Source organism: Amphibalanus amphitrite, unplaced genomic scaffold (genome assembly GCF_019059575.1).
Source record: "Amphibalanus amphitrite isolate SeventyFive unplaced genomic scaffold, NRLGWU_Aamphi_draft 000172F_arrow, whole genome shotgun sequence".
Classification (NCBI taxonomy): domain Eukaryota; kingdom Metazoa; phylum Arthropoda; class Thecostraca; order Balanomorpha; family Balanidae; genus Amphibalanus; species Amphibalanus amphitrite.
In genome coordinates, this window is record NW_024881667.1 from 560,810 (window position 1) to 582,892 (window position 22,083).

The 22,083-nt window shown below is 48.5% G+C and overlaps 1 protein-coding gene across 6 annotated transcripts in view; it reads right to left on the minus strand.

The window, feature by feature from the left end:
- Window positions 1–22,083, minus strand: part of LOC122383736 (cysteine-rich motor neuron 1 protein-like) — a 99,401-nt gene that overhangs the window by 7,814 nt on the left and 69,504 nt on the right. For 2 of the 6 annotated variants that reach the window (XM_043370467.1, XM_043370466.1), the window contains exons 1-4: window positions 20,647–20,802; window positions 11,045–11,305; window positions 10,303–10,539; window positions 9,174–9,356 (exon numbers count right to left, since the gene is read on the minus strand). In XM_043370467.1, the coding sequence (XP_043226402.1) occupies window positions 9,174–9,356; window positions 10,303–10,539; window positions 11,045–11,305; window positions 20,647–20,734 (769 nt within the window). In that variant the 5' untranslated portion in view covers window positions 20,735–20,802. Of the gene's footprint in view, window positions 1–9,173; window positions 9,357–10,302; window positions 10,540–11,044; window positions 11,306–20,646; window positions 20,820–22,083 lie in introns of those variants that run through there. The other 4 variants (XM_043370463.1, XM_043370464.1, XM_043370468.1 and 1 more) reach the window with 3 other exon arrangements.

The window sequence follows — 22,083 nt, forward strand, 5'->3', positions numbered from 1 at the left end:
ATCTCAGTGGGGCGGCGGAACGCGTGACGTAATGTGACCCCGTCCCCACCCGAAGGGTCTCGGCGTCATTAGGCCGGACGGTGGTCCGCAGATCACTCCGACACGACACTCCGTATAGTGGAGCGACAAGCTGAGACAGTTCTACGGTAAACGACGTCTCGGCTACGTGTGAAGTGATCAGCGGTGGTTGCTAGGCTCGACGGCTTTAGTAGAAGGTCCTTATAGTGCAGTTACCGTTTGTCATAGTATAAACAAATGAAATGAGAATAAAAACAAACTAACTAAAGCTTGGCAAGACTCTGTACTTTAAAAAAGAATAGCTCCTCGAAGCCATTGAACTGACTCACTCGCGAATTAGCTGAAATAATAATTACTATCATGATGCATTCAATTCTAGCAGTCTTGCTATTTTAGGCATTCGTATCAACCCCGCAGAAGCACACACACCCTATGTTCCCAGTACTGATATCATTGAGTTACTGAGGCACCTTTCTGACAACTGGATCGTCATTTATGCGATACATGACATGCCAGTCAGTACGGATGGTACTCTTACGAGGAAGTGCAATTTACGACCTCGGTTCGTCTGTGTTATGCAGCATCGTAAAGAGCCGCAACACAGTCGTAAGGCCGCGATAAGCAAGCGTCTACAAGTGTAGACATAGGTGGCTTTGTGTCTCTCGAGCAGCGCTCTCGGTACAGATAAAGGAATTCAAATACGGTGTCAACAAGCTGTGTCTATAAATAGCCGCATGAAATAACAGTACCCTGCCTCGTTCCAACGCAGACTGAGTGCAAAGATGTGACAATGTAGGTACGACTCTACGCTGTGTATGCGTGTAAGTATGCATGCATAATGCATCAATGTACATAAGTGTAAACATGCTTAACCCGCGCGGGGCTGCACGGTAGGCGATCGGGCCGGTCTAGCCTCGCGAAACCTCAAAGACACTTTTTTTTCCGAAAATTACAAAACAACGCATACTAGTCGACAGAAAATTCATCAAAGATTACGATTAGTGCATTTGCATGGCTCAGGAGTCATTTTTTCGCAGACAAAAGTATCGTTAAAGATAGCGTTCCGTAACACTTCATAAGGGGGATAATCACGGCCGATTTTTACGCTCTTTGAATATTTTGCGGAACGATGAAATTGCTAGGTGTTGAGCATCCATTTTGCATGGAAAGTGAAATTTAGATGTTTAGACGATTCCGCCATAGAAAGCAAGTAGACAAAATCAGTTCAAAATGTCTTATAATTAGGTTAACTTTTTATATTTTTTTCTACCACTAAACATTACGTTCACTGAATTAACCAAGCCCAGCAAAAAAAGTTTTACGAGGATGAACTGAAAATAATGCTGTATCGCATGCACTAAGACACTATCTATTAGGGGAGCCAGTGAAAATTTGCAGCCACTTGCAGCCCTGGCATCCAGACACTTTTTTCTTCTAAGGGTTGGCAGTGGCTTGGTGCACTTGAGCACAAGTGGGAAATGTCCCAAAGGGTGTTTTCGCGATAGCTCAAAACACCCAGGCAATAGAGAGCTGCAACCTGGCATACCTGACCTTTGAGGCACGCTGGATCTTGTGACACCAGCCGCACTTTCAAGTCAGGTCAGGTCACTGACCTATCACGTCATACATGAACCTCTGCACGATCCTCAGATGTCGCAACCTTGCAACGCTCTCAGTGCCAGAGTAACTTTCACAGGGAAGTGAGACTTGCAGGACTTATTGTCCTTCAGAGGTCTTACAACTTGTATATCTCATATTTTTCCTAAATGTCACATAAAGTCAGGTTGGTCACGTGACCTCACCTATAAGTCAATGGGGAAATATGAAAACTGTTATTTTAGCGCCAGGAATGATATTCAATTGTCTCAAGTAAATGGAATCGTTACTTCATGCACTCCTTGCAAGATCTGATGCTGCATTTTTGCGTTGTTGACCTTGCATGACGTCATTTATGACGTCACTAGGGTCATACGAGTTTTTCGTCAATAACTCCCGATCAAGTTGAGCTAGAGAGTCGACAAGGTCACCAATGGACTCCGGAAGACCTGCCGAATCGAATGATATGCAATATGACCTCCTTCGACCAACTTCGTGATTTGAAGACCTCTGACCTGACCTTGACTCGAGGTCAAGGTCAGGTTGACCTTACGGTGGCCTCACCTGAACAAAAGTATACCATTCGACGCGCCTGAGCAAGGCGAACACGACGATGTCAAAACCGTGGTTCTGCGGCCATTTTTTGCGAAGTTATTTACCAAAAACCAAACCCGCTGCTTGGGTCACTTTATGAAATGGGGCCTTGCCGGGCGAGATTTACGCTGTTTCATGATATGTATAAATTGGTAGGGCATAATCGTTTGAATAAAAAAATGGTTTGGAAGCAATTTTCTACGGAGGTACACACCATTTCAATGTCCTACCCAGCTCATACCGTCATAAATTTCGACCTACCCTCAAAAGTATTCATGCGTTATTCGAGCAGCAATTAGGCAAATTGCAAGCTAGCCACAGTGCGCAAATCCTATAAGAGATAGTCCTTATTTAAAACATATGCTCATTGGATATTCAAGAAGGTTGCTCCTAAATATTGTGGTTCTAGCTTCAAAAACATGGATGTTATGAACGCCGATAGGTTTCGCGAGGCTACACCGGCCGGATCGCCCACTGTGGGCTGGGGGGGTAAATTTTACCCCCCTCGCGAATTTTTGCAATATCTCAAAAACGGCGGCGCGCAGCGCCGCCAAACTTTCAGTACCCTTTCTTACATCAATTTGACACGTTCCCTGAAAATTTGAGCGAAATCCGTCGGAAAATGTTTGAGAAATTGACGTTTTAGTGACGTCATGTTCGCCATTTTCGCCTCAAAAACTGCAAAAGTTCAAACGCCACTAACATCTTGATTTTTAAAGGAATCAAGACGTAACAAAAAAGGATATACGTAATTCTACTTTGTCTATCAAATGGCTATCTCAGTTTTTTCAAAATTTTGGATTTTGATCAAAAAATTTTCCAAAAAACTGAATTTTTTGGGAAAATAATTATAAAATCCAAAATTTTGAGTGTATCGAAAAAACCGGAATATATGTCAGAGAAGTGGTCTACAGGGTGTCTCATAAGTTCGTTCTCACATTATATTTGCATGTGAAACAGAGTACATTGCGTCTTGATATATTTGTGACCCCTCAATGTGCTCCCCATTTAATAGGCAAACACATGAACACATGCTGCGGCATGCCAACCGGCATGTTTGGCTGCATAGCAGGCTTAAAGTTAATCCAGACTGACTTGACATGCGTCGTGAGCTCCTCGAGGCTGGAACAGCGCTACACTTCGACGAGCCTAATTTTCAGCATAACCAACAAATTTTTATGAAATTTTGATCCGATGAGGTGCCTGCTATGTGGTCTTGCCACAAACGCCTGTCACAGTCTCCTTGCACCGCTTTTAAGCTTTGCTTGACCTGTGCACTGATGCACTGTCTTGCCTGAAGATGGGCCTACGACCTCACGGATGCCATTTTCTCCTCTATAAATGTGCTCATACTCGCGGTTCGAGTTAAGCTTGAGGGTTGAAACTCCTCCTAGATGTTCTTGGAAAAGCATTATGCTTCTCAAAGCTGTTTCTGGGACACCATTCGCAGCCTGGTCAGCGTCTGGACGCCTATAACCCCACAATACCGTGACCTTGGCCTTTCGCATAGGAACATAACGGGACGAAACGGAGGCCTCCTCCTTTGCCCTTATGGGGTTGTTTTCGGGTTTGGACGGGTGTTTCATCTCGAACATGGACTAGTTAGTCCAGATGACCTGGTTGATGTCCTCAGCCCTTTAGTTTTTTTAGCCTCAGGCATAACGAAACTCATGTTTGGCCATTTTAAGACGTTTTTGACTGTTTTGAGCCCTCCGGTAAGCAAAGCTTAAGTCACCTTGAGTTATGTACCCCGAAAGAACACTCTTAGACAGCTGGTAATCCATCCTGAAAAGTCTGTTTACCAACTTTCTAACCCTTTGACCTTTTTGATGGCCACTTTGGCGCCACACAGTTTTTGCCACATGGCTCACTCCTGAGAGCTGACAAAAAAGAGGATAAACTTGCAATGATTGACTCCCGACAAATCATCGGTGTCACTTGCTGACTGTGCGTCCAGTTAGCGATGGACATTGTCTACAGACTGGTAGGCCTCAATCACCCTCAATCGTCGCGAATGGTCACGTGCTGACTAAATACCGAGACGTACCCGTATTGGAGACTTCTATGTTGCGGCATTAGCCGTCTGTGTAGGAAACGGGCTCTCTAGCAAAAACTATTTTGTCTACAGAAATTAGTTACTGTGGGGCATATTTCTACCAGCCATGGCAACCACGTAAGCCCAGTAACGAACCAATTTCAGCGTGCCTTTAAGCAAGAGAGCCTAAAAACGTAAAATTTAGGTGAGAACGAACTTATGGGACACCCTGTATGTGCACCTACATACCAATTTTTAGAAGAATCGGTTCAAAAATGTGGGAGTTATTCAAAATTTTATGACGTCACGACACACAAATTTTTTGAAAAATGACTTTTTTGGAAGTTCTAGACCTCGTACGGAAACAAAAATAGCACCATTCGATTCACCGTGAAAAACTGCATCAGATAGACACCTTTTTAGGCCTTAACAACCAACTTCAAAATTTGACCTCACTTGACCTGACCTTGACCTGACCTCGACCTGAAATTCATCCAGAGGTGGCCCATATCACTTATTGAGTGTGCCTATTGAATTCTATGAGTAAAATGACCCATAAAACATGTGTCGCACATGCCCTTTTCTATATTTTGTTTTTGGTGACCTGACCTGACCTGACCTAACCTTGACCTTGACCTCTGAATGATATTGTATGCAACGAATATTGTCTTGGTAGCCTAAGAACACGTTTTGGGCAATCAGTCTCAGTCCATGACTCCATTCTTCGGCAACTACGGTGCAAGGCCGATACTGTAGAAACTTGCAACTTGTACCCTTGACCTGACCTTGACCTTGACCTCAAACTTTGAATTAAGTACATGTTTTTAGTTGTTCGTGATGAGACCTTTCGATTGGCGTTTGAATTTTCCAAATCGGACCATTAGTTCGGGAGATAACAGGGGGGGGGGGGGTAAAATTTACATCCCCCAGCCCCGCGCGTTCGGCTGGAGACCCCAGCCCCGCGCGGGTTAACCCTCGCCGGCACAGGCCATTTTGCGTCCTTCGACGGCACAAGGGGGGGGGGGGTACGACCCCCCCTCGCGTTTGGCCCCTGATCGAGCTAGAGCTTCGCGGAAAAAACGAGCGTGTTGCCCGTCACGAGACGAAGCCGATGATACCCAATTTTAAGGTCCTAGGTCATCGGGTGACCTTCCAGGTCAGGTCAATGACCCGAAAACCGGGAAAATCGGGACCTGTTAGAAAGTCGTAAATTGTGGCTGCAACGTGGTTTTCCGGGGTGCTGATCACGAATATCGTGTTAGTTTTGATCAGAGATGATGTCTTTAAGCATTTAGACCAGGTCGGGTCAGGTCAGGTCAGGTCAGGTCAACCGGTAGGGGTTGTGACGGGTATTCGTAATACGTGTCAACCGCCTCTGGCAGCTTCGTAACATGTTACGAAGTCACCAAAACTACTTCGTAAATGTTCAAATGGTTGCCAAATTCGAATTCAGCTCCAAAAACTAGCCTAGAAACATGTAAAACTCGAAAAAGTGAACCGAGGTCACCCAAGGTCACCAAAGGTCAATGACCTGACCTGACCTTCAGGTGACCTTGACACCCACCGTAATGTATGGGAGCGACATCAAATCACATGTATGAACGTTTGAAACCACAAAAAGCTTGCAAACGCGCGGCTAATGTTAGCCGACATACGCCGAATCGCGATTCCGGTCAAACATGGTCTCGGAAAAGAGGTCACAGGTCAAAGGTCATTGGGGTCAGGGTCATGAAATTTTCAGGGTAGGTGTAAAATTGATCAATGCGAGGGTACTGAAAGTTTCGTCGCGATCAGCCGCTTTTTACGCGAGTTATTCGCGAAAAACCTTAGGGGGGGGGGGGTGCATCAACCCTGTGCCCCCTGTGCCGGCGAGGGTTAAAGTATGCATGCTTCTACATCTTTGTTTTAACCAAGCGTTGTGGACGGGCTACTTGTTTGTAAAAGAAAAAGTGCCTTGTGATACATTATTGCATACAAATAAACCATGAAATTGCAAGGAATGTATAGCTTGTAAAACCGTCTATTTTTATGTGACACGCTAATATCTCCAACTGTGAGTAAGGCACAAGTTACCGTTAATTACACTTCTCCTTGCGCCCTCATAGCTGCATGTTATGAGGGGAGCTGTGGGCTCAGACCGCTCCCAAAGACCAGCCGTACCCGCGCCGGTGCCGTTACCGCTACATTCTGCTGACATCACCAGCCCAGTGGACGTAACACTACTGCACCATACTGCTAAATCATCCCCATTCAGACAGGCGCGCCCGGTGCAGTCATATCTGTTCATAATTCTAGTCTAATTACACGGGATTATACCCTTTCGCCTGTGTCTGGGCGCCCGGTGCGGTTGAAGTAATATCCGCCGGTGCCCCACGCATGTCAAGGCAACAAATGACTATTGCCATCATTCATCCTAGTCCGCGCGGCAGTGACATTAATCGTTAGTCCGGGGTGGCACGAAATGTGACGCTAGTCGCCAAACCTTCCCTGCGAGGTCTCGGGGTCAATGAATACATCACTCCCCCCTCCCACCTCCCTCATGGGAGTGGCTGGGTAGCCGTTTAGTCGAACCAGGCGGGTCCGTGCGGGTCCTCCCATATTTGGCAAGGTCGCGTTGGCAGCGGTAGCGAGCCAGCACGACCGTTGCAAGGTGATGGTGACGCGAGCAATGTGGGACCGTTGGGGCCGCTGACGGGTCTGCAGTGACCTCTGCAACCTCAGAGCGCTGCCACACCACGGTTGATACGTGAGGTGGAGCTGCATGCTGCACCCGATTCACGGTCAGGGCTGCGGTCCGCCCGTCTCTGTTTCGTGAAATAACCCGAAAGTTTTGCGGATACAACGGACAGTCGCACGGGCGCACCAGAGAATGGAACGACAGCCATCTTCGGCCGCAGTCCAGCTGAATTTAGCTTTTGCCGTACTCGACACAAAGGGTGGAGTAGCGGCAGCCAAATCGGACTTTAGAAGCCGAAGGGTCACTAAGTGGCCTTTAGTATTCATAGAAAGCTCGTGTTCTGCTTTATCGATACAATCAGGCTTATTTCACCGGCATTCACTATTACTACGGGGGTAAAGGCCATTCACATTGCATGGACCCGGCGCTGAGAAAGGCCACTGACCCCTGCATGGACAGTATCATGCCCCGTGACGCCGTGACGGTCGCAGTGTAACGTCCAGCGGCCCCACGGCGAGCGTATCCCGTACACCGCCGACGATAACATTCGAGAGCACACTCGTTACCCACTGGGATGTGTATACAATTTAGGTTTATGACGCAATTAGCCCACTCGGATGAATGATCATATTATGAATCGCGGAGAAATGACTCGGGGTGAAGGGTGACCACAGAAACCGGGTCAACGAACATGGGCACCGACTTACGAGCATTAGACATTAGAACCAGTGATACATACTTCCTCACTTGTAACTACACCAATAAATCAGCCGTTTTGTTGATGCAGACAATTAGGATGATATTTTTTTTTTTGAAGAAATTTGTTGAAGTAATAGTTGTGAGATGAATTCTTACCGTTGCTTATCGATAGTTGAATATAATGTTGAATTGTTCCGCTCTACTACTCATGTTATTTCCAGCATCGCCAGTTACGAAAAGACACTTTACCTATTGTTCAAATCACCACACAATTTGTGAGCAGCCAAACGGCTAAACGACACTGACTGAGATGTGATGTTTGTTTTTGTCGTGTCGCCGTCGAAGCGGACACATGTTTCATCTGTATGCAAATATCAGACATTGGGCACCCGATGGTGGCCAATATGTGGGACGACTGAGTGACTGATATGTTGACTGACATGTTGACTGATATACCGGGATGACGGGGAGTTACGGCCGCGCCACAACACCAACAGCGGCTGCACGGCAGCGGGGCGAACCGGTGTCAGATTACTCAGCTACCCAACAGAGCTGATGCAATCGCGGATCGGAGTGGCAGATACTATCAATCAGATTGTATCAATCATCATCCTTTAGTTTGTGTAAAAATGCCACTTTGTGACACATATCGCGTAAGAAGAAACTGGAGGGATGGACAAGTGACACTTGTCTTGCAAGTACACAGACCTTAGAATGGACCTAATGTAATGGACCTTAGAATAAATGTCAAATGATTCCTACACTGTTTTGAATGCCAGCCACCGCTTACCACTGTATTACGAGTAACATGGAAATGAGTCGTAGTCTTCGCACGGCACCACAGTTGTTTTAGAGATGCTTCGGCTCGGCATTATTGGCAAGACACAAAAAGCAGACCTCCATCCTCGTCCTGGCCAGAGTTCAATAACAGCAAGTCATTTTTTCCCGGCTACAACACCGGCTCTTTATAACTCTGGCAAAAGATGATAAAAAGGGCTTTGGAACAGTGCTCGGGTGTCAAGAATCTGCCTCAAATAGCACCAGTTGGGACCCGCATAATGCATGTACTAGCAGAACATGCCAGAGTGCCGAGCCAAACATAGGTAGGGACCGGTCAATAGCTGCTCGAATGACAAAGCCAAAGCTCCTTGCTAGGTGGCGCGGCGCGTGCTTCAAACGGATATGATGTCTTCCTGTTAACATTTAGCCATACTAGGAAAATCTGAAGTGCAACACCAAGCGTCACTTGATCTCAAAACAAATGGTCCCATCATAAAGGGCGTGCTATTCTATTTACGGGTCATCTATAGTGATACCAATGCCAGCAAATGCTTATCCGACTCAGCGGAGCGATCCTTGGGAACGTCAGAATATAGGTATGATGGACTGAAATGCACTAAAACCATTTTGCAATTGATAGACGTTTTCTGCAGCTGAACGTCAGCCAGTGCTGCCATACTCATTTCACGGCATTTATTAAGATTGAGCCGGAGCTTAACTGCCACTACTTGACGCTGTATCGGTACTCTGTAGGCCTGTAAGTAAAGTACTCACCGATGCAGCGGGGACAGCATTGGCCCGGGTCGGTCACCTGGGGGCACGGACCCAGCTCGGGGCACTGTAGCTGGTCGCAGAAGCTGACGGCGTCCTTGCAATGGCACGTGGTGCACTGGTCCATCTGCCACGTGGCTCCTTCCTCGTACCGTTTGCCCTGGTGCACGCACGTCGAGTTCTCCTCTGCCGAGAGAAGAATATGTCAATGTCAGTCATTATAGAGGTTGAGAACGGAGAGTCTTTTACGATTCACCATCCGAACATTGCCGTTATCATGTTTTTTTTTTTGTGCGGGGTTAGTTAAAAAACCAATCAGGTTCGATGGTTTACGGTATTAGAACGAGCTGAAGTGATGCGAAAATTTCGTTATGGGCGTGAAACGAAACAACACCATTTGGTCTCGGTATAAAACTTGTATGTCCAAACAAAACAAATCAAATTTGTTGATAGAAGTCGTTTAGTCATACTGCGACTCGGCTCTATCATTAACGACAACATATCAACTCATCTTGTATACAAATACAAAAGAGAGAGAGGGGTTGATGTGTCAATATAATATAAGGGATTAGGGATTACGTTAGAGTCGATAAATTTCTGTAGGGATTGGTATGAATAGGATCTTCATAACGTGTCCAACGGAACGACAATAATATCCCATTGCAGAAATGCAATTGGTTCTTAAAATTTCTATCAATAGAACTTTTATCTGCTTGGAGATATGGCTTCTTTTCCGCTGACATATTGATCAGCTGCGGTAAGCGATGAACAAGGCAAAGATAAAATAGACAATTTTTTTTAAAAATAAAAACACGTCATCACCACGTCACCACGCCAAATTAACATTCAAGGAAAGACTTGCTCACGTGCCGGAATTGTACCCCAAAGAGGCGAGTCAGTCCGCCCGTTGAGAAGCACTAACACACCGCACAGGTAGACGGGACAGCAACATACCGCACTAGAATGTAGACGCGGCAGCAGGCGCCCAGTCGGTACTCGGTTTATCTACCAGCTGGTAGACGGGGCAGCAGTAGGCGCCCGGTCGCTATACCTACCGCACTGGTAGACGGACAGCGTACGCCCGGTGAGATCATCTTAGCCTACCGCACTGGTATACGGAATAGCAACTTACCGCACTGGTAGACGGGACAGCAGGCGCCCGGCTGTCCGGACGCGTCCATCAGGACACGGGGCCGCGCGCCGCCCGGACACGCCGGCAGAGGACACGGCGCCGGCTGGCACACGCACGCTCCCGGACAGCATCCCTCCGGGGCTGACCGGTAGCTGTCCGCAGGACACGGCGCCGCCGGCGGACAGCTCACGTTGGTGCACGGCGCCGCGGACACGGCAGGCGCGGCAGCCGGCGCGGCTGCGGCGCGGCCACCGAGCGTTAGTGGTGTGTGGGGTGGGGTTAGGGCGGCTAGGTGCTGGTATTCACACTCAGTTTGGGGTACAGGGTAAGCAAAATTACGGCGACAAACAGAAACAACAAACGGCGGCAGATTAAGGTTAATCAAACAAAAAGGATCAATCACACCATGCTGAGGGTATCTGATTGGACTCGAGAACACACAGCAGAGCCGAGCTAAAGTGTCAGCTGTCAAAGGGGCCTAATTATCGCTACAATGCTAGTCTACTTGAGGTCTGTTATCATGATCTCGGTCAAGGTTGGGCTGTGCAGCTCAGAACCCCGCCGCCCCAGCTGATGGATGGTGATCCAGGGTGACTGGTGAATTTCATGACCGGAGTTCTAGGCGGCCTCTAACAGTCCGCCGCTCAGCTGGGTCCAGGAACTCCCCCTCACTCACGACGTTCATTCTAAATGTAGTTAATCTCCGGTGACCCCAGTTGACCTCTGGCCGCGGCGCTCTCACCTTCGCTGTCCTTGCAGTCCCAGATGCTGCAGCAGCTGCCTGGCCTCCTGTCTCCGGCGCGGACCACGGTGGGCTGACCGTGCGCGCACTGCGGCCGCCGAGGGCACGACTCGAGGTCACACACACACTCGGCCACTGAAGGACAGCAGTCGGGCCGGGCCGGCGGCGCCAGTTTCAGCACCGAGTCCACCGGACAGCCAGACAGAGAGGTGCCCTCGGCCGTCGATAGACACGACACGTCGGCGCACGCGTCCGCTGCTGCTGCGGAGAGGAGGAGCGACATCGGGTCAGCGGGCGCACCGGGGACGGACGGCACTCAGACAACACGGCACACTCCGCACAATGAGCCCACACATACATAAGTCCGTCGTGGTTGCCGTTGGCAACTCCGGTCACCCCTCCTCTACCATTAAAGCGCTGCTCGTCCAAAACTCGGCCAAATGACTCGCCGCAAACACGATTCGGCTGCACGGTCCCTAATGGGGCGCCTGGCGTGTCTCAGATGAGATAGCGGGTCGCCGTATCCGCTGAGCAATGACCGTTCGTGGAGATAGGTCGCTATCACGGACCGGGGCGACCGTGTCAGCGTCCCGTGCAGTTCGTACTTATAGTCAGAGCGAACTATCAAAACATACACTTCCGTCGATAAACAGGGTCGGTGGCTGTGACCGACCGCCAGGCTGTTTATCCTCGCCGAATGGCATTATCGGCCTGTGCAGGCCTAATGGATTGATCTCGCTCTGAGTAACATCTCAGCGACAGCTAACAGAAGCCGCGCCGAGTCCGAGGGCAGGGGGCGGAGGCAGGTCACGTCTTGGGTCACGTCACACAGACCGTCAGCCACGTCGTCAGGGAAGCTCAGATGACTCATCCGGCGCCGTGAGCTGAATCCAATGAGCAGTTGATGGACAGACTGAGACCATAGCACAGGTGTTGATGGGCGTGCACATTGCAGAGGTGGCAAAGACGCCATTCGCAGTCATTGCATGAGCTACATGCACAAAAAAGTGACAGCCTGTGCAGAGTGATCCCAGATTGCGCAGCTACTCGTTTCGCCTTAATATCCATCTACCAAGAGGATGCCATGGAGCCATGGAGCGTTGCAAATGTTGTGCATTTGCCACATAATCTAGGTAATCATTGCTATTTTCTGAACATATAAGTACCTACACCGACTCCAATGGTGTACGTGTACCTAACATCTCAGTCGGCTATGAAGCGTAGAAATACAGAGCCGCAGCGTAAGTACCTATGGGTTGACCGTGGTGACGGCAATCAGGTGGCAGCGGTGGCGGTGGTGGCGGATTTATCGGCGGTGGCGGCGGCAGGTTTATCGGCGGTGGCGGGTTTATCGGCGGCGGCAGCAGTGGCGCAGCGGCGGCGGTGGCGGCGTGCGGCAGCCACCGTAGTAACACATGCCAATCATCTATCGGGCTTCGCTGTGGGGCGTCGCTGGCCGCGACTCTGATTCGATTTGCCGGCCGACCAAGGTCGCGCCGATCGCCGAGTCCGGTCGGACTTGCAGGCTTCCCCGGCCGAGCCAATTATGATACTACGCAGGCCATAGCACACGGTGCCACTGCCAATGGTAGGTACGAGCGTTTCCATGCGTAGTGCGCACATACCACTTCCATACCCATACTACCCCCAGAAAACTGGCTGTATCTATTTGTAATCCAGTTGATCTATGGATCAGGCAAGTCATGTGACAATGGTGACGATACAACCACCGTACATATATTGAATCTTTGACAGCCGATCTCAGCTTATGTATTGGTGTCGCGTGCCTCACCGCCTGTCACCAGGCCTGGTCACCAGCCACTGGTGAAGCAGCACTGCGGCTGGTCAGTGGTGAATGGTGACACATCGAACTCCGTACACTCACAGCACTCGTCGTGTGCCGGTCGGCTTTACGCCCGCGTATCGATTACGAAAAGTGAGTCACAACTCGGCACTGGACATCAGTGTGTCGGGTGTCACGTGAGTCACCTACGGCTACGTATGTAACACCCCTCTCTCCAAAATCCTCCGCTCTCTCCTACACACGGGCTCTGTTCAGTGTCCAGCGCGTCACCGCTATTCCGTCATTGCTGTGGATTGTTGACATATGACCTGGGTTCGAACGGGCCAGCTGCTGGGCTAGCTCCTACGGGCCAGACACACCCAGCTCGACACTGAATGGGCGCTTTGTGCATGCCATCTCTGATCAATGTTGCTCAGCGCTGGGATATACGAAGGACAGCCTCCTCGCGCTCCTTTCAGAGCCGAGGCGCCTTCTTTTAGAGGTGGTGATGCAGTCACGAAATGCACAGTAGCTGCTATATCAGCTCAGCATTAGACGAACACAGTTATCTATTTTCCGACAGTCACAGAAGGCAGTCAGTTTTTGTTGTCGGTTAGCGCATTCCGACATCGAGTTTGTAACTGTTATCCCATCCATCACCATCTAGTTGACGTCTGTCTGGAATCCTAACAAATTAGAGCAACACATTTCGACACTGGGCTTTCTTTTCACCGTTTATTCCTCATCGACCACCGTTGAGCCGCTACCTGCACTGCTGGCGGTACCTAAAGTGTAGGCGAAAACGCACCCTGCCGGCCCCAGCCACCGCCGCCGACGCGACGGGTGCAGCGGCGGGGTCACAGGCCGAAGGCCGGCAGAGGACCGCTATTTTGGGCCGCGATCCGACGGATTTAGACCGCCGCGGCGCGGTTTTGGCCCGGCGATCGCGATGGCCGGCCGAACGGGCTCGCTGGCCGCCAGTCAGGTGGGCTTCAGGAAGGTTAAACAGATTAGCAATCGGGACTGCCAGTTTCAACATTGTCTGCTTCATTATTATGTAGTTTCAGACATCATAATACAGAAATTTATGCAGCTTTCGATCTTTCTAAACACCTTTTCGCGGATGAAACGTCGCTTTTTCACGTTTAGTTACTGCCTAAAGGTCAAGCTACACGGGACACTTTTTCGGTTTTTGATTTTTCGGTTTTTCGCTTTTTCGGTTCGATTTATCGCTTTTTCGCGTCGGTTTTTCGATTTTTCGATTTGTCGCTTCGTGACTTGAGTTTTTCGAGTTTCATTGATTTTTGTTTAGTTGGAACGCGCTGTGCAACCGCCAGCTCTTTTTATTTTGTTTGCAACCAATGCAATGCGTTGGTCGCAGTTTTGCCAAGGGGCTTTAAGGGTCTGTTTTCTTGTCTGTTTTAACAGATGGAAATTACTTAAAATAGATCTCGTCTGTTTTGTAGTAGGAAATTAGGTGGCTTGACTAAACTTCCAGCAGCTTCTAGCCGGCGCCCCGCTGGGGCTCCTGGATTTCCACGCCCTGCTGGTAGGGGAAACACCCCTTCTAACTTGGCTCCTGAGCCACGTAGCGACACGCCGTAGCCGACACTTGAAAAAAACCTAAAAATAAGGAACAAACTGCTTCGGCCATTTTTAAGTCCGGTGTAGGCCAAAGGGCAGGTCACCAGAGATCATCGAAGGTAAAATGTCGCCAATATCTATAGGTCAAACTTCGACAATTTTCGACAAATCGGTCCATAGCTCAGGAATTGATAGGGCTATAGCGCCGCCGAGAGGCGCAATCAAACGTTCTTTTAACGTTCTTCCGCTAGCATGTCCTCAGATTTGACGTAAGGTTCACGGTTTATCCTGCAGGGGCATAAACGCCCAAAATAGACAACTCTGCAAAAACAGTTTTTCCGCAATAACTTTTGGCTCTAAACTTGCACGAGCTTTCCTTCACCAGAAACGTGTTTCTCTGGTCGAGACGCTTCGAATGAACATTAAGCTAACTGGACTGGTCTAGGTCATGACCTGGCCGCAAAGTTCGTGATACCTACATATCAGCCGATTTGTATCGTCCTGTGGAACACATCGAATGTGTTTTCATCGCTCTATAGTAGCATGCATTTATCGAAATTTATTACCGAAAATTGTGCATACCTTTCGCGACCTGATATGATCTCAGGGCATAACAAGGGGTCACGGGTGCCATATTCCGGTTCATTGTGTCATGTGTACCTACTTGCATAGGCGTAGGAACAGCATGTTATGAAGACAAAGAAGCAAATGACTCGAAAGATGGGTAGAAGGGAAAATATCCTGAACTCATACTGCAGTAGCGTTGATGCGAAAAGGGGGTTTTGCTTCGATTATTATGGGTGCAGAATGCACTGTCGGTACCTATTCGATAATTATTGTGGGTGCAGCTGCAGCTGCATCCACTGCACCCATGGTTCCTATACGCTTATGTGTACTTGTAACCTGAGAGTGTTTAGAATGACGTTCGTTAAAAAACGCCGTTCAGTTTTCAGTTTCTAGGCAATGGGGGGGGGGGGGGGTCGCAAAATTGACGTGGCCTTGGGTTACCGATATCGAAATTATGTGATATACATTTTGTGCATACTGCTACTCTCTTGAATTGCTGAAAGTTCCAAAGCCATCCGTTACCTGGTGTAGCAATGATAAGCATTGGAACATTTTCTGAGTTGGTCACTCTGACCACCTCACCAGGTTACCTGACCTGGTGACCTGACCTTGAGAGACCTTGGTCCTGAAATTTTCATAACATGTGTAAAAAAATGTGCTTGATAAGGTGTGCCAAAAACAGTGGCGCGAAACGTCACCCTTTTTTGAGATATTAGCGAAAAACTGCAGGTGGTGTTCAAACACCGCTCCCCTAGCAGGGCGCGGCTATAAACATGATGAACAGGTTTTACAAAAGATGAAATAAATACGTGCATATATCTCACATAATTAACCGCTATTCAATCCTTTCACGTGGATATGTGCATATCTACACTGAAATACTATTGAGCGATTACATTCCTTCCTTTCCATTAGGAGTACCGAAATGTGAATCGTCGGAAACATGCATCAGTATTACCACATCGTCACGTGCTGAAGCCGAAAAACTGAAGATTACTTGGAAAAGCTGATTGTCGATCCAAACTTTTGGGTTGGACGAGTCGCTTCGTTTTTTCGCTTTTTCGATTTTTGGAGTCGCTTTTTCGCTTTTTAGAGTCGTTTTTTTTCGATTTTTCGCGTCGCTTTTTCGAGTTGCTGATTTCGTTTTTTCGGTTTCGCTGCCGTGGAGCTACACCAATGTTATCAAGTGAAGCTGATCGTCTACTGAAGCCGAAAAAGCGAAAAAAACGAAACGAAAAACCGAAAAAGTGTGCCGTGGAGCCTGTACTTAAGACCTTTTTAATTTTCCTACACAGTTCTCAAATAAAAATCCGTATTTAGGTATTTTCATGTGCATTTGACAAGCACCGAAGTTCAAACACACCATGCCCTCTTTCATGAAATCCTTAACAAAGACACAAATGGCACCAGCACGGTCATTCTGCAGACTGCTTAAACACCTACTTTGGCGTTATTGTCTGAGCTGATCCTCTCGCTTTCAAGAAATGACCGACTGCGTGCCGTATGGGCTGACCTCGACCGTCAGCAGTTAGCATTCAGCAGTCAGCCGTCAGCCGTCAGCAGTCAGCCGTCAGCCGTCATCAGTCCTGCTGACGCACGTTGACGGCTCTCGGTGTCAGACGTCATTCATCCGTCATCGATCACCGGCCGTCATCTGACGTTCACAAACAAAACGACCCACCGTGCGAGACCGTGAACAGGCGGTGTTCTTAGGAGATAACCATGCCTAGACTATTTAAAGGTGAAATAGCTTTGATTTCCTCCAGACTTATATTCGCAGCAATGGAAGGGGCATATTGCGATGCTAGGCCCGGAGCAACTGCTCACACAAGTGTGACCAGTGTGCACACATAAAGCATCTGCCCTGTAACCGTTGGAAGAAAAGACTACTGATATGTTAATTTTAAACACAAGGACGCCACTTGACACATATTTGGTCCCGGCGCAGCACAGCTGATAACTGGGAGTGAACTTTTAGTTATCGAACTCGATACAAACGTTCGAGTGCAAAGACAGACCCTTGGGAGCCTGCGTGCGTGCATAATGCATATGTCCCCTGCCAGCATTCGTTTCAGCTCGGGACGGCGCCGAGCACAGTCATTTCATTGTTTTGATTCATGCCAAAGGCATGTAATAGTGCCCTTCATAAATTCCGGGCGGGTGTAGCCAATTTCGGGTCTGTCACGTCTCACAGAGCTCCGTTGAAAGCCACACGGCTGCCACCACGCCACACTGCCCAAACACAATGCCACACGGGCTGCCACACGGCCCCGGACGTCCCGGGCATCCCATTAGGCACGACATACTCCAAGCCAATCTAGATCATGGCACAGGCAATGAGAACTAGCCCAGACCAACTTATTGGTGACCTATGACCTAAGCTATCAAAGTGCAAATGCGCCTCTCTGAAGCGCCATCCCAGTGCTCTCAATGTCGGTCGATCCTTCATGGCCTCAACTGCAGGTATCACTGCGCTAAAGCACGCAGTAAACCGGATCGCCTCGCCGAAACACGCCGTAAACTAAGTGAAGCCGAGCCAGTACCAACATCCGCGGTCAGGTTTCGCCATGCGCCGACACATCGCATGCGTGTTGGTTGGCAGCGCTGCCAGCGCAGTAGACGGTTGATAGCGCAGGACGCTTAAAACTAAGTCGGGAGGCCAGTTGCCAGCCAGTCAGTACGTCACCACCTATCAGAGGGCTGAGGAGATGAAAGGGTTCGGACGTCAGGCCTGATAGAGTACCCCACCGCGGCTGCCTAGTGACCGCGGGTCCCGGCAGGTTCAGGATCGCCTAGGACAGCTCGCCGCTAAATAAACACTATCAGTGACAGGCTCAGGCAGGTCAGACATAACTGACATCGCCGGAAAGTCGCTACTGAGCTACTGGCCGCGACACCTCGCGACCGCAGAGGATGGGGAAGGTGTGCTGGAAGTGCAGCTCTTCGTCGGAGGACCAATGGCAGTCAAACTGTGGAGAGGGAAACGGGTAAATACTTTGCGGCGGAGAGATAGGTATGTCTGCAGGTGCTCGTAGTCTGCAGGTGTGAGAAAAAGGCCGAGAATGATGAAAAAGTGAAAAGCTGCAACAGAATGAATGATAGATGTTATTTCTCTTTCATATGGCAGCGGGAAGGGCAATGTGCAAGTGGGTGAAAGCTAAGAGACAAATGCCAAGGTACAGGAGCAAGATACGAAGGAAAAACGTCGGGATTAGGTGAAGTTTTGACGGGACGAATGCAGCAGATGATAGAAGGGAAGGATACGGAAAACTCAATCACCGTTCGGCCGTCTGATTGACCACGATGGTAGAGAACAGGAGGCAACGAGCCACCGCAGTAACTGCCGGCCTTCTACAATCCCTGTTTCAATCTACAGTGAAGAGAAAACTGCGACTGTCTGTTTCAACAATACCGACCTTTGTCACATACTTGTAACGTCAGCGAGGATCAGAGCCACCGACAGGGTCACACAATGAACGCTGATCCGCGATTGTGTCTCGAACGTCGGAACAGGTAACACCGTGGTACGGAGAGCATGGCAGGACGTCGTTTGGCCGGTTACTGCGGAACATAAAAGCCGGCCTAAAAGCGCCCGAGTGCAGATTGTCATTTATGGTCTTTGAGATAATGGGTGATTATAATCTAGAGGTTTTACAAGAGCTTTAACTGGAAGATCTGTCGCATGACACGGAGATTACAAAGTCGAACAAGTGCTAAATCTGTGTTACTACTGATTATCTTCGTATTTCGCACGTGCCATCATACTGGGTCACTTTATCTAGCTCCAACCGTCCGTTCGGAAATGCTTCAGCCTCGAGAGTTTGTTTTTATCTGATCAGACAGAATCCAGACGCTACCTACCTCTCATAAATCCTGCAACAATGCTCCAAATCGCCTTTGCTCGCCTTGCAGCACCTGGGTGCACCATGAACAAAGACCACCAAATCCCTTGCATTCCGGACACAGGTCTTTGCAGGAACCACACGACTGAAGGCCGTGCTTTCAATGCGAATGATACGATTTCCCGTGCTATCGTTTTAATGCGCGGTTGTGCGATTCAGTAGAGCCAAGGCGTGCGAGGAGTGTTCAGCTGAGTGGACTTGATCTTCTTAAATAGTGCGTGATTCCCCGGATATTGTCGATTGTGGTTCAGCAACAACGCTCTAACCTCCGGTGACTGAACATTTGCTTTATAACCACTGCTGTACTAATATGGCATCTGATATTATTTGATAATTTGATATTATTATTTCCTCACAAAATATGTAGGACAACTTAACTTAAAGCAATTCTAAAGACAAAATGGGTCCACTTGGATAACTTAGCTACCTTTGTCCCAATACCTAAATCAGTCGGGGAAACTGTGGTCAAATCTTCCATTTTTAGAAAGCCTTCCATTTTTGGAAGGATTTTCTATATATGGGTACGCACCTTCCAAAAATGGGTACGCTGACGACGTCATCGTACCCAAATATAGAAAATGTTGCGCATATGTTGGAACTTACCGATTTCCGCCGAACATGAGGCAAATGCGACTATCGCCCCTGGTCGCTTTCTATTCGCCATAGTGAAGTGTCCATAATCTAGCGTGGATGCCTAAATCCTAGCGTGGATGTATTTTAGGTAATTTTTCAAAGTAATGAGTCGTGGAAAATTGACAAAAATTTACCGACAAACGATGGTTTTATAAGACTTTATCAAACATTTTGTAAGCAAAAAGCATCAAAAACGAAAAGTAAATATCCTTAAAAGTACTTTAGTGACGGGCCATGCTTGTTCGATACCGCCGACTTTATTTACAGTGCGGAATTGTCTGGACAGAGTGCGGCGGTTTCGGGAGTGTAGTGGCGAGTAAAACTTGTATTTGTTGCCGTTTTCTGCATTTATTAGCATATTGTGTGGTTGATTTCAATTTTTTAAGGCTTTCGCCAAACATTTGGGTGGAGGTCTCGTCATTTTTCAATGTTTTTTCCGGAATATGGGACGAATTAAATAGGCGTTGCTGCGCCGTTTTTCGTGTTACTTTCTATCGAAGGAGCATGAATCTTCAATTTATATGAGGAAAAGTAAGTTTAATTTAAACCATTTTTTGTCAGGGCTATAGCTGTGTTCCTCCTGGTTGGTTATTGACCAGCTGTTTTCTCTTCTGAATTTCTATGTGTCCTCTAGAAGTAGAAAAAGAGAGCAGTGCGCCAGGACACCATGCTATTATATCACTATGTACATTGACATAGCATGCCTGTATTACCAACACTAGCACTGCTGCTTCTCCTTATATCAATGATCATAAATGGCAAAATCAACTATTAATGTTACACATTTAAAAAGGCCGTAACTTAAATCAAAGAATGTGGATCACAGTTGGGAACACTGAGATTAGACCTTCCAATTTTGGAAGCCTTCCATTTTTGGAAAATGCATACCCATTTATGGAAGGTCCTTCCAAAAATGGAAGGCTTCCAAAAATAGAAGATTTGACCACAGTTTCCCCCACTGAAATACCATTTCGAACAGCATCACTTCCATGGAACCGAAAGGAATGGCAACCAAATCGACAACTAAAGATGAAAGGAGGCAACAGAAGTCGTTCCAATAAAACCCAATGCCCAATAAAACCGATTCATCGACCCCCGTTGCAATATGGCTAGAGTACGTCTTTCATATTTACCATTGCGCACCAGCTGGACGGAGCTGCGGACTAGGGCGCAGTGTGCGGTCAGCACCACCAGCAGAACAGTCCGGGACAGGCGCGCCATGGCTCGTGGTCCGGTCAATTCGCACGGATTCCCGACCCACCGGCAGCGGGCCTCACCGGTCTACTACTGTCGTACCGGCGGGCCTGGACCGTCGACCGACCGACCCACCGCTGGCCCACCCTCTGGCGGCCAAATCGCGAACTACACGGCGACCCTGAACTTGAGCCGGTGGGCAGAGGTTGACCGCGGGGGGGGGGGGGGGGGGGAGCAGCAGTGCCCTCGGGAGGTTATTCCGAGCCCCTCCGGCCTTGGTCTCAGCTGACGAGAGCACAAAATAGTGCCGGCGTGGCATTCCTTCACGTCTGCCGTCGGCGCCGGCGAAAAACGCCGCCGATGACGCCTCCGATGACGACAGTGATGACGCCTGCCGTGGCCGTGAGGGCGGACAGATGTGGCGGCGTGATGACGAGAGAACGGCAGCAACTGAGGAGGACGTCTGTCTAACAGTCCACTGCAGGCCCACAGAACCGACCTACCACTCCTGCACTTCAAAATTACTCTAATCCTCATTCATGACATGCTTAGATGCTGGAGCTGCTAAAACATGACTGAATATTCAAATTTTACAGCGGTAAATAGTGAAAAATAATCATCGTGATAAACCACATCGGAATTAGCACATGTTAGAGCGACGACACACGTAGCCAAGATACAAACCTATATGGGATATGGTGAGATAACTTTGTGTGAATAAATGGCTACTGCGATCCATCGACAAGGCAGCGGTAGATTAGAGCGTCTCCCATGATTAACGGATAGCGACTGAAGGAATGTGCCGGTGATAAATGGCCGAGGAATTCAGATTGCATCTCGAATACCTTTCAACGCGTTATCGGGTCATTAAAGGTACCGTTGTCGGGTGATCTAAAAATACGCAGCCGAAGTTGTCAGGTTTATTGTGAATGAGCCGATAAAAGTCCGTCACCGCATTAGCAAGGTGCGCATTCATTGGACCATACAGAGGTATACCGAGGTATACAGATACAGAGGTATACAGAGGTATACAGAGGTCTATGATTGGACTAATTCCAAAAAAAAAGTTTCATTGGTGGTGGGAAAGTGGACGCTGAACAATATTTCCCGCCAACATTACGAACAAGTATTGCACTTACAGTCGTCCATTCACGTATGGGTACCTTCATGTTTATAAATAACTAGAGAGGAAACGAGGAGGAAGAGAATAGGGGAAAAGAAGGGGAAATGAGAAGTCGCATAGCCATCAAACCACTGGCGCCCGGTGGTCGATGCGATGCCGTAGGAAAAGCGCGGCGTCGCTGGCGAGCAGCTTTATCACTCTCTGTTCAGAGCCTCTCCTGTCTCCACATCATCGGGCAGTTGTAGACGGTCAG